General features: G+C 45.2%; 1 protein-coding gene across 1 annotated transcript; it reads left to right on the top strand.

The window, feature by feature from the left end:
• The first annotated feature begins 21 nt into the window (after positions 1–21).
• On the top strand, positions 22–11,888 carry CHAMP1 (chromosome alignment maintaining phosphoprotein 1). Its single transcript, XM_069770186.1, has 2 exons — positions 22–274; positions 8,174–11,888. Exon 2 carries the CDS (start codon positions 8,235–8,237, stop codon positions 11,103–11,105), a length of 2,871 nt encoding a protein of 956 aa, XP_069626287.1. The 5' UTR covers positions 22–274; positions 8,174–8,234; the 3' UTR covers positions 11,106–11,888.
• Positions 11,889–12,307: the final 419 nt, after the last annotated feature.

Genomic DNA, 12,307 nt, shown 5'->3' with positions numbered 1-12,307 from the left:
CACTCACGACGCTTCCGGTTGGGCGGCGGGCGGGCCCGGGGGAGCGATAAAGCGGCCGCTATTCGGCCGCGCGCCTCCTCCCGGAGCCCCCCCCCCCTTCCTCCCCCCCATCCCCTCCTCCTCCTCCTCCTCCTCCTCCTCCTCCTCCTCCTCCCGAGCGCTGCCGGTCCGGCCCTGCTGCCGTCACCGCCATTGGCGGGGGAGGGGGGGGGGTGAGCCCCAGCTCCTCCCCTCCGGCCCGGCGCCCCGTTGCCGCTCCGGAGGTTCCTCAACGGTGAGTACGGGCGGGGGGGGGGGGGGGGATCCCTCACACACCGACACCCCCATCTCCCCCCCGGTCTCCCGCCGCTGCCCACCGGGGCCCGGCCCGCTCCCCCTGGTCACCGGGCCTGGGCCTTCCCCTTGTCTCAGCCCCCGCCGCAGCGGGGTGTGTGTGTGGTAAAACGGGAACAAAACCGGCGAGAGGGAGAGGGGAGGCGGCGGGGGGAGAGCGCCCGGTGGGCCGGGAATGAAGGGGCGGGCGGTGAGGGGCCCCCCCGCCTCATCCCGGGGAGAGGGAGGGTCGTGGGGGGGGGCTGGGCAGGCACCCCCTCCCCGAAAGAAAGTTAAGGCAATGGCGGGCGGAGCGAGGAGCAGGTGGAGCACGCTGCGAGTTCTGCTCTCCTGCTGCGAGAACAGCTCGGGGGAGACAAAAAAAAAAAAAAAAGAAAAAAGGGAGTTTTTGCACGGGCCCTCTCCCCCACGAGACCGTCCTTTTCGGTCGCGACAGAAGCGACTGCGAGGAGGGGACTGCGTCGCCCCTCAGGCGAAGCGAAGCAGATGCAAAGCGAAGGCTCGGAACGTGTCGCGGGGTTACACCGTTAGGGATGGCGACTGTTGGTGGCGGTTTAGAGCTGACCGCTGAACTGAAGGAGGCTCCTGCCTGTGAACTTTAGGGAGCCTGGAGAAGGGCCGGGGGAGCAGTCACTGCCCGTGAGGGGCTGGTGCGGGCGTTAGGAGGGTTTGATGGTTGGCCGTGCGGAGGGGAGCTGCAGTTCAGCACCGTTAGAAGTTAGAGGGGTGATTGGAAGCTGGACTTGACCGAGTTGTTGGCAAGTGAAGAACACGGAGACTTCGGATTTCATTTTGCTCTTCTGCGAGCTCCCCTTGAACCTCATTGTGATCTTAAACTCGATGATCTTAAAGGTCTTTTCCGACCTAAACAATTCTATGATTCATTTGCTTCCAGGGTAATGTAAGTGGAATTCATAGCCTGGTGTCACCAAGATTCACAACCTGAATTCACGATTCCTGACTAGATTGTGTGCTCTGGTGGGTCCAGTGGCACTTCATTAGCTCAGGTTCAGCACTGCAGAAATAAGGTTTCTGGGACCGTTTTTTGGAAGCTATCTGTGTGGAATTCTGAATTTGGAGTTAGAAAGCCCTGTCAGAAGTGCATGGAGTTAACTTTTCCTACCCCGAATCTGTCACAGGTGTATTGATATTACTCTGCAGTTTAGGTTGTTGTTAGATCTTGTGTTAAGAATTAATGTTGCTGTGTAGACTTGTCGTTCTCTTAGCAAAGGTGCAAATCTTGCAAAATAGCTGCAGTTCTGTCTTCTTCATGTTTCTTAAGTCATCTGCATGTGCATCAAGTATTGTCACTTTTCTACTGACTTGAACCCTTCCTGGAAACAGAGGACCACATAATACAGCATTTTCTGCCTGGATCTGGTGTCTCACGTGTTCTCACAGTGTATTTCACCCTTTCAGTGGCTGGCCGGGTCAGGGTGTTTGTACCTTTTTTAGGTGTGTAATTTTAAAGACGTGGTTCAGCGATCGTTGCTGATGGAACTTAGCCTGAACAGATGGGCCGGGAGCTGCGAGTTCAGTTGTGAGGATGCAGTCAGATTCCTGTGGACACTGCTGGATTAGCAGGAGCATCGCGCTTGCCTGTCTCGTTCATGGTGTGGTGGAAGTGACCCCCTTGCCATTTGCGCTGTGAAGTGCCTGCTCTGCTGCATTGTGGGGGTGTTTGTGTGCAGCTTCCTCTGGGAGCTAAACTTCTGTTTCTTGTCAGTCACAACACAGGGATGTAGCTTCAAGAGAAGCATCGTGTTGCCACCAGACTGCCATTTACTTTTTGGCACTGCAGGAACATGTCATTTTTCCTTTTGCGTAGACACAGCAGTAGTAGTCTGGATCTGCTCCTGCTAGTGGAGGCAATGATGTGGCTGTATTCAGCTTTCTTGTGCTGGGAACGAACTTTACCATCAACCCTCTTCACTGATAGAGGATATGGCTGAACTGTGTGCCTGCAAGAAACTTCCAAGGCTGATGAGAACAAACAGCCATCCTTCCTGTGCAGTGACTGGTACAGGGACTCCAATGTGGTTGTAGGGAATCACAGAAAATAGAGGCCTTTCTTCTTGAGGGCTTTCCCAACTCTGCTGTGCTCTGCTGGCATCACTGATATGTGTTGCATGTCCTCATTGTCTGCTTGTGTCTCACCAGGCTTGATTCTTTATTGAGAGGAAAAGAGATACAGAACCTTCTGCCAGGGGAACCAAGACAGTCTGATTTTGAAGTATGACATGAGAGACTACTTGTTGCTGTGTTCTGAAGTTCTACGTGTCATAGGAAAAGCAACCCATAATTTTCTGTGCTCAACAGGCAGACTAGATCTTTAGCTTTGAGCCCTTTGTTGCTTGCCTCTGGTGCTGCCTGATGACAGTCACAGTGTATCCTCTGTAGAGGAAAAATTCAGGGATATATTAAAAGTTGCAACATTGAGAGTAGAATGTGTTTGTTAAAAGTAACTGAAATGATTAGTAGATGTGTAGCTATGAAATTGGAATGGAGTTGAGAAGTGGAGACATCTTGTTAGCTGACAGAGTCAGTGTTGTGCCATCCCATGGGTGGATTCTTTCTTATACACAGTTATCTCCTGCGCATTTCTTTTTCTACCACTGGGAGGTTTTTGAGAGGGTGTAGGAAGTATGGCTTAATCTTTAGTGGGATCCTCATGGATGATGGGATGCCGAATTCAGGAACTGGCTCTGAAGTGGCTGTATGTGCTGGCTGGGTAGATACCAGGAGGTCTGTCTGCTCTGTACAGTAGCTTTGGCCACTCCTATTGCTCAGTCTGATGTGAGCTTGACAGAGATTGCTGATGCTGTTTGACTGCACTCTCTGGTTGCCCTGCAATATACATAGCCAGCTTCAGAATTTGCAGTTATCTCATTGTCTCTGACTCCTTGGGTACTTTTTCTTTCTGCCAGATCATGACTTTGGCCTCTTGGATGCTGAGAACTGAGCAAGAAAAGTAGTGGTAGTTGTTCTTTTCTCAGGTAGATACGGGTCCTCATTACTGATCCTTTTCCACTGCTGTCCTTCTGTTCTTTGTGTGATGGAGGAGATCACAGTGAGAACTGCAGTGTAGGGGACAGGAACTGGTATAAGGACCTTCAGCATCTCTGGGGAGAGAGGGGAGAGCTGGTGGTAGGAACTTTGTATGTAGGTTCTAGACATGCGTAGAAGAAGGGGGTGGGAGGAGGTGGCTGATGGAGCAGCAGTAGAGACTGGTGGTCCCACTGCTGACGTGTCTGGGTCTCTTCAAGCAGCTTTTAACCTGAGTGGTGGACGTTGTTCTACATCACTTCAGGTCAGCAAAAACCTTCAGTCGAGCTAAGAGCTGAGAGTTGGTGCTGATGCTGTTACTGTGCTTGGTATCTGTGGCTATAGTGAGCTTGTAGACAGAAGCACTTGCCTGTTTAGGTAGATTCCAGTGGAAATCTTCATGTCTCAGGAAGACTAAGAGTGAGTCTTGGCTGTCTTAAGCTAAAGTTTAGTATTGCAAACTCCAGAATCTTAGCTGAATCTTAGTACTTCACCTTGAAGTGGAGACAGGATGCGGCCACAGGACAAGCAAAATGCTGGGCTTCAGGCTTCTGCTTCAATTGTAATGTGTTCTCGGAGTAGATAGTTCTGTTTGACTGTATCTGTATTTGTTTTCTCAGTGTTGCAGCCATGAAAAGTGAGAAAAGTAGGAGGGGATGCAGAAATAGCGGTTAAGGAATGCGGCGTGCTCGGTAGTCTTCAAGTGGCATGCAGCACGGCCTCAGCTATAGCCACTGTGGCATGGCACAGCCTGTAACTGTGAGTTTGAGTAGGGGTAATGCTGAAGTGTCCTTTTTACAAGCCAGGTAGGGCCTGGCAGAGTGTCCAGCAAAACAAAGCAGCCTGGGGCCTGCACAACAGCTATCTGTACTTGGACGGGTGGCAGCTTGTTTGTGTCTCCTAGGAGTCTTCAAGGGGGCTTGAGAGATACTCTAGCAGCCCTCTCCCTTCTGCTGTGTTTCATGGGGCACCTGTCTCTCATGACAACTTGATTTTCATCCTGAAATTTGTACTTCTCCTCTCTGAAGGGCTTCAGATGACTAAAATGATGTTTGGATTTAGTATTTGGTCAAGTTCTCTGCAGTGCACATGGGGCACCCTGCCAGATTGATTGCACCAGTTATTTTCCTTACTCTTTTTATGGGTTTGAGTTGAAGCAGTGCAGAGCTAGGTCCCTTTGATGTCTGTAATAAAGCATTTACGCAGAGGGAGCGTGGTCCATCTTTTTTAGTGTTGCCAAAAAGATGCCGCTGAGCACAGATTACATCACAGTTCATGCAAATCCAAAGCCACGGGGACCTGGTTGTTGACCATATGCTTTCTAGCCTGGCTGGCTGTGCTGGCGTGGGACTGTTTAGAAAGCAGTGACATGCTCTTCTTCAAACTTTCACCCAACTAGTCAAGGCAGGATCCAGTGCAAAACAAGTTCTGATGCAGGGGTTGACAGCAAAGAGAAATGTGAAGCAGGCCGTTATCTGTGTGACAAACCTGAGTATAGAGGAGGGCACTAATCAGAGCTATGTAGAGACAGTGGTGATTGAGCTCAAAGTGAGAAGGGATCAGGAAGGGTTGGCGGAAAAATCTTCTAGACTAGCTATTCAGATGTGTGCTAAGTGAACCAGCAACATTTCAGAGTTAACTCCTTCAGAAGGGTTTCAACAAATTTAAATTGGCAGCATGAGTTAATAGTGGCTCAGCGCTGTTCAAGTTTGTTACTGGTCTCACAGTCCCTATTCTAAAACTAGATTTACTATTCCATGGAGTCATGGCCTAAGGTGCTGCAATACCAGAGAGTTGTCTTGCTCAGTAGTTTGCCTCAATTAAGCAGAGATTTCAGCAGAAGAGGCAGTTTCTTCAGTGACTGCCAGCTACAGTGTAGTGAAGTTAGAAAATTAAAAATGGTGAGCTATGGCAGTGTGAGAGAAAGTACCACCAACTCTTTAATGTTATTTCTTATGCCAAAGGCTTGAATGTCAACCTTTAAATGTCTGGAGATGAAAATGAGGAAGTGCCTGTAACTTCCCCAGTTCCAGAATAACCTCCTGGTCAAAAAAGCTTAACAGCAACTTGGACAATTTGTGAAAGGGAGCCAGGGACCTTTTCTCACTGTTGCATTTGGAAGGAAAATGGAAATTTCCATTGTAAAGTAAGATAGGACTGAATAAAAGGAGAGAGTGGGAGGTGGAGTGAAGTGTAGTTGAGAGGAGTGAGTAACAGAAAACTCCAGAAAGGGCAACAGTTAGGTAATGTGTGAAAAGGGTAGAAGAGATTGTCTGGTAAACTTTGTTGTACGCTACGATAAATTAAGTTTGGAAAAGCCTTTTTTTTCTAGAGAAAAGAGAACGGACAATGCAGGATTACCACCAATTTTGGAAGTGACAAAATTCCCTTTCAGTTCTGAAAATGTGATTAGTGCAGTATGTTCTTATTGTCCTAATTATGTTCTGCTGTGATTCGGTAAAAAAAGTTCTTTTTCTTTAGCTCGTATGATCAATTCAGAGTTTCTGGCTTTCAAATTGAAATCTTCCTTTCCTCCCATTGCCCCAAATCCCCCAGCCAAAAAATAAACCCTAATTCATAAAGACTTTCAGGCCTTTTGGTATATTAAGACATGGCTTGCTTTGGGGTTTTTCAGTTGGCAAGTTGTTGGCTATTGCAGGGATACAGACCACTGAGCACTACTGTTAGCTTTCTGGTTTGTTTTGATCCTGTACAGGAATATAAAGTTTGTTATAAGATGTTGGGAAGTGTTTTGTGGTCAACACCGAATGCGGTGTGGACTGCATTTTGGGGTGTCTTTTATATGGCTGTTAATAGTGCTGGGAAACTGCAGCTTACATCCCAAAGGTCCTTCCACTTCAGTATTTGTAGAGCAATGCAATTCCTTTTCATATGTAGCTAGCCTGCGGTCGGATGCTGTTCATTTGTCTCATAGATGTAAAGCTGGATCCCTCTTAAAGCTCTGTCTGTGGTCCAGCTGTGCTTCCCGATTGGAAATCTACCTATTCCCGTGACTTGATCTGAGGTGCATATGCATAGTGCGTGCAGAGAAGTTGTTCCATGAGGAACTGAGCTAGTGAACCTTTATTTCTTAGGGATTTGTGCCTTCTACTCCTCAGCCAATCCCCCTTTCCTGTTGTTTTTTCTGTATCCATGTCATCCTTTAGCAGCACTGCTAATTTACTTTCATTCTGTCCCTGCCCCAAACCCAAAGCAGCTCACCACTGTTGTATTTTTAATTCCTTCTCTTTTTCCCGAATTACAAGCTGAATCAGACACTGCTTGTTCTGCAGGTTTTAAGAGCATTTGCATACTGACCATTCATGTACTGATTACAGGCTAAACAGAGCCAGTAACTGTTAAGTGAAATATTCAGCCTTAGCCTCACTGGAGCCATTTCTTTCATTCTCTACTTGATTCCTGATTTTCATGAAACTTGTAGAAATTTAAAATGAGACTGGATTGCTTTGTCCAATTTGATTGGCAATGACTGTAGGGCAATGTGTTTGTATAAGCCTCATTTCCATAAGAAACCAGGGTAAAAATGCTTTAGGAATAAATTAAGAAAACTTCATTTGGATGCATATTTTTAGATTTCTTAGTAGTCTACTATATATTTAGACAGGAAAATTAATGTTAAAATGACACAAAAACTTTGTGTGTTTTGAAACAGTGTGTGTTACAAGACCCCCAGAATTAGGTTGATAGCTTAGCATGATAATCATGTAACATCTGTTTAATTTGAACATAGAAGAAAAAAGCCTGTGCATTTCACAAATACTCCTTTTCACCATAGAGATACCTCCCACATTTACGTGAAAATGACTTATGGAATATGGTTAGACTTGGTTTTCTGCTTATTGTAGTAGCTAATCCGAGTAAATTCTGTTGGAAATAGTGGAATCTAGCAAAATCTTTACAAATTATTTGCATTTCAGATGCTGCATTTCTGGGTTTTTGGGGCGGGTTTTTTGTTTTGTTTTGTTTTCTTAAGGTCTTGCAAAAACAGTGATTTTGAGAGATTTCCATCTTTCTCTTTGGGGTGAGGCAAACAATGTTTTGAACACAGAGGGCTGTCAACTACACCAACTGGAAAAAAAAAGTCAGTACTGTTTTTTTTAAATAGTATTTTTGTTGTTATTAGGGCAGCAGATGAAATAATGGAATGGAAAAAATTCTTTTCATAATGGATAAGGTCTTTATGAGCAGGAGCTTTTGTTTTTCATGTAATTTGTGAAAGAAAAACAGTGTTCAGCAGATGAAAACAGAGCCTAGGCTTTAAGCTGCTGTTTTCCTCTTGAATTTTTTTTTGCCTTTGTCAAAAACAGCTAATTTGTTTTGATATTTTATGATGAAGATGCAGTTTTGAAATGGCTGTCTCAGTAGCACTGTTTTAGAGTACTTTTTATTTGCAGTTTACAGGTGTAATGTAAATAAAAACACTTTGAATCTGGGAAGAAAAGACAACTGAGAAGCAATCACATTTATCAAAGGAAACAAACTTAGCTCTTCATCACCTGGGTTCTTTTTTTAGCATTTGCTTCCAGATTTTTTTACATAGCTGGGAAGGCCTATTGTTAAGTATAAGCTTTTCTTTTCAAGTTCTACTGATGTAAAATGATGTGCAGAAGTTGGAGAGACCTATATTTGGATTTCTTTATGAAATAGTACCTATGCAGAAGATATGCTGTCTAAAATGGAGAGAAAAAAAGCACATGTGGTTATTTAGGAATGACAAAGAGTTGAAATTAACATTGACAGTTAACTATACAGATTTTTTTTCCCTTTATTGCAGGAACTGAAGCTTCCTCTTTGAAAGGTGCAGTGCTGTGAAAACCGTTACTGATCGTAGAAAAATGGACGTGTTGCAGATACTACGTAAAACCACCGAGCGCTTAGAGTGTGATCACTGCAGCTTCAGAGGAACGGACTATGAAAATATACAAATTCATATGGGTACCATACACCCAGAGTATTGTGATGAAATGGATGCTGCTGGTTTGGGTAAACTTATATTTTATCAAAAAAGCGCAAAACTGTTTCACTGCCACAAATGTTTCTTTACCAGCAAGATGTATTGCAACGTATATTACCACATCACAGCACAACATGCAGCACCTGAGAAGTGGAATGAGGAGCGGAAAGAACAGGTAGAAGGAGATTCAGATTCCTCCAAAAAAAGTGTCACGTTGGAGCCGCAGAAACCTACCCTTTCCCCCGAGTTGCGGAAACCTGCCCTTTCTCCTGAACTCCCCAAATCTGAACCTGTTGTTTCCCCCAAGCTTCAGAAATCGTCAGTGTCCCCAGAGCCCCAGAAGTTGGCTCAGGCGACTTCCTCAGAGCCAGAGAAGTCAGCCCAGGCCGCGTCCCCAGATCCAGAAAAGTCAGCCCAGGCCACGTCTCCAGATCCGGAGAAGTTAGTCTCAGCCGTATCCCCAGACTCAGAGAAGCCGTCCCCTGCTGTGTCCCCAGACCCGCAGAAGCCATCCCCTGCTGTATCCCCAGACCCGCAGAAGCCATCTCCTGCTGTGTCCCCTGACCCTCAGAAGCCAGCCCCGGCTGTGTCTCCAGAGCCGCGTCGGCATTCCCCGGCTGTGTCTCCAGAGCCGCGTCGGCATTCCCCGGCTATTTCTCCAGAGCCCCGTCGGCATTCCCCTGCTGTATCACCTGAGCCCCGCCGCCATTCTCCCGCTGTGTCTCCGGAGCCCCGCAGATACTCCCCAGCAGTGTCACCAGAGCCAAAGAAACCTCCTCCAGCAGTATCCCCTGAACCACGAAGGTATGCCCCAGCTGGGTCTCCTGAGCCCCGGAGACATCCTTCTCAAATGCGTAGGCCTGCTTCTGCTTCTTCTCCTGAAACCCGGAGGCCTGCTCCTGCAGTTTCGCCAGAGTCGTGGAGACCTGGTCCGACTGTTTCCCCTGAACCCTGGAGATCTACACCTCACGAAGTGCAGAAGTCTTCCACGGTTTCTCCCTGGGCTCCAAAGCCTGCCATGTCAGTGTCCGTAGAATCCCGGAGGTCTGCCCCCGAGTCCCGAAGGCCTGGCCCCGTTGTGTCGCCAGAACCTAGGAGGCTTGTTTCCGACTCGTGGAAATCTACGTCCTTTTCCGAATCCCAGAAGTCTACTCTTGTTTCTTCTGAGCCATGGAAACCCATCTCATCTGTTTACCCTGAAGGCTGGAAACCTGTTCTGTCCCCTGACACCTGGAAGCATTCTCCCCCTGTTTCTCCTGAGCTTCGGAAGTCTAGTCACACAGTTTCCTCTGACTCTTGGAAGCCGCCTTTCTTTCCTGAGGTCCGAAAGCCTGGTGCTTCGGTATCTCCTGAATCTTGGAAACTCTCTGAGTCCCGGAAATCTATGTATTTTTCTGAAACTCAGAAATCCACCTCTGCTGCTTCGTCTGAGGTTCAGAAACGGGCTCATTTCCCTGAACCTCGGAAAAGAGCTCTGTTCCCAGAGTCTCGTAAACCTAATCCTGCTGTTTCTACTGATGCCCAGAAACGCGCTGTCTTTTCTGAGCCCCAGAATCAGGTGTCTACTTCTGCTGTTTCTACTGAAGGCCAAAAACATGCCCTATGTTCTGAAGCCCAGAAATCAGCTCTTGTTTCTTCTGAAGTCCAGAAGCATGCCCTATTTTCTGAAGCCCAGAAACTTGCTCCCATTTCCTCTGAAGTTCAGGAGTCTACTTCCTTTCCAGAGTCTCAGAAATCTGCTTCTCCTGAAATTCAGAAACACGGCCTCTTTACTGAGTCCCAGAAATCTACTCCTTCTGTTTCTCCCGAGAACCCCAAACAAGCTGTTTTTACTGACTCCCAGAGATCTGCTGTTTCCCCTGATGTTCAAAAGCACGCTGTATTTTCTGAGATGCAGAAGCCTGCTGCTGCTTTATCCTCTGATGTCCAGAGACATGTTGAAACTACTGTACCTTCTGAAATCCAGAAGAACATCCTGTTTTCCGAGCCTCACAAGTCTGCTCCAGGTTTTTCCTCCGAGCCCCAGACACCTAGCGAGTCTGGTGAGAGTGACTTTCTTTCTCACAGTTTAGATGATCAGAAACCACTGGATGATTTATTCTCACAGGATGAACAATCAATATTAGCCAAAGAATCACCAGAAGACATGTTATATTCATGCCCCAAAAAGAAGCCCAAGAAGGAAAACCAGGAGAACTCAGATTCTGAACTAAATAGCAGTGAGTGTGGAAAAACAGAGATGGACTCAATGGAGATAAAGGAGCAAGAATCCAACAGTGACCAAGAGCAATATGATATGGAGTCATCTGATTATGGCAAAGAGAGCAAAATAGATGCAACTACTCCCGTGCAGCCACAGTGTGTGCTGCAGTTTACCGAAGAGAAAGAGGCTTTCATCTCTGAGGAAGAAATAGCAAAATACATGAAGCGTGGCAAGGGAAAGTATTATTGCAAAATTTGTTGCTGTCGTGCAATGAAAAAAGGTGCCGTCTTGCACCATTTAGTTAACAAGCATAATGTTCAAAGCCCATACAAATGTAAAATATGTGGCAAAGCTTTTCTCTTGGAGTCTCTTCTTAAAAACCATGTTGCTGCTCATGGTCAAAGTTTGTTGAAGTGTCCACGTTGTAATTTTGAATCAAATTTTCCCCGAGGCTTTAAGAAACATTTAACCCATTGCCAAAGCCGTCATAGTGATGATACACCTAAAAAACACTTGGACAGCCTTGAACCACTTGAAGAACAAATTTAATCTGTTTTTTCCCTTGTGCTAGAAAAGCTGAATTTTCAGAAGTGTTCAAAAGTGTTGCTGTATGTTAACCGAGTAGTTTAGCTGATCTGACAAGTCAGAAGATGCATGGTTTATTGTACTATGTTTAACTTGTCTTATAGCTGTATTACTGAAATGATTTACTTTCGAAAGTAATTTTAAATATGTGCTCATGTCTTTGTATTACCCATCAGTAGAGTCATATTTTATTTTTCAGATGTACTATGTTTTTGAAACCAAAATTGATACAAATTAGTTTTTTAAAGATTTGTAAAACATACAGGCAATTAAGGACTGGAGTGGCAAGCAATCCATATATTCCTGTGAAGACTGAACTTGTTTTTTCACATTTGTTAAATGAATTTTTCAAAATGTTTTTATCAAATTCTCAAAATTAAAATTCTCACCAAATGGAATGTGAATGAGCCAGGCATGAGAAATTACCAATCCTTCTGGAGTAATTGTGCCCTGAGGTTGTAATTGAGTGTATAGTCATTCGTTGGAAATTTATTGCACTCAATTCCCTGACTTACTGTCTCAGATTTAGAAGCATCAAGGTACTTATTTTGTGACTCTGTATTTTGGCCATGTTTTAAGCATGTACTAATATACCTTAAATTGATGGATTAACGTCAAGACTATGTATAGCTCAACACTTTCTCTTGATGATTCAGATGTTTGTAATGTCAGAAACCCCCTAAATTTCTTGTATTTGGTGAAATGTTATGCTTTAATCTTTTAACAATAAAAAGAAACCCAACCTGGCATTGGCCATTTTTCCTTTTTTCCAAATCAAGATCAAAACCTTTCACATTGAACATACTGTTTTTTAAGTATCTTTGGCAACAGGAGATACAAAATTGTCCTGGAGTTCTGCTCTGAATACTTCAACTTTCCAGTCACCAGCCTAGGAAAGCAAGGTTAGTCTAAATTTCCTGTCTGCTTCAGAAAAACATATCAGATGTAAATGAGGGAAAACATGAAAAACAGGAATTTGTGCACTGTTATTTAGCATGCTTGCTTTTGTGCTATTTGCATGTTAACTGTTCAAAAACCGTAAGTACTTTATAATTCAGCAGGAGAATAGATTTTAAGTGGAGGTCGTGCAAGGACAGTTTTTTTCTCCTCAGGCTAAATTATGCCTAGACTTCAGCTGTTGTAAATATTTGCTTAGAATATGAAGG

The sequence above is a fragment of the Haliaeetus albicilla genome, chromosome 25 (genome assembly GCF_947461875.1).
Source record: "Haliaeetus albicilla chromosome 25, bHalAlb1.1, whole genome shotgun sequence".
NCBI lineage: Eukaryota > Metazoa > Chordata > Aves > Accipitriformes > Accipitridae > Haliaeetus > Haliaeetus albicilla.
This window is presented reverse-complemented; position numbering and strand designations above follow the sequence as displayed.

What these genes read in the sequence shown, in the direction of transcription:
- CHAMP1 (XM_069770186.1), top strand. Translation starts at nt 8,235, where the DNA reads ATGGACGTGTTGCAGATACTACGTAAAACCACCGAGCGCTTAGAGTGT.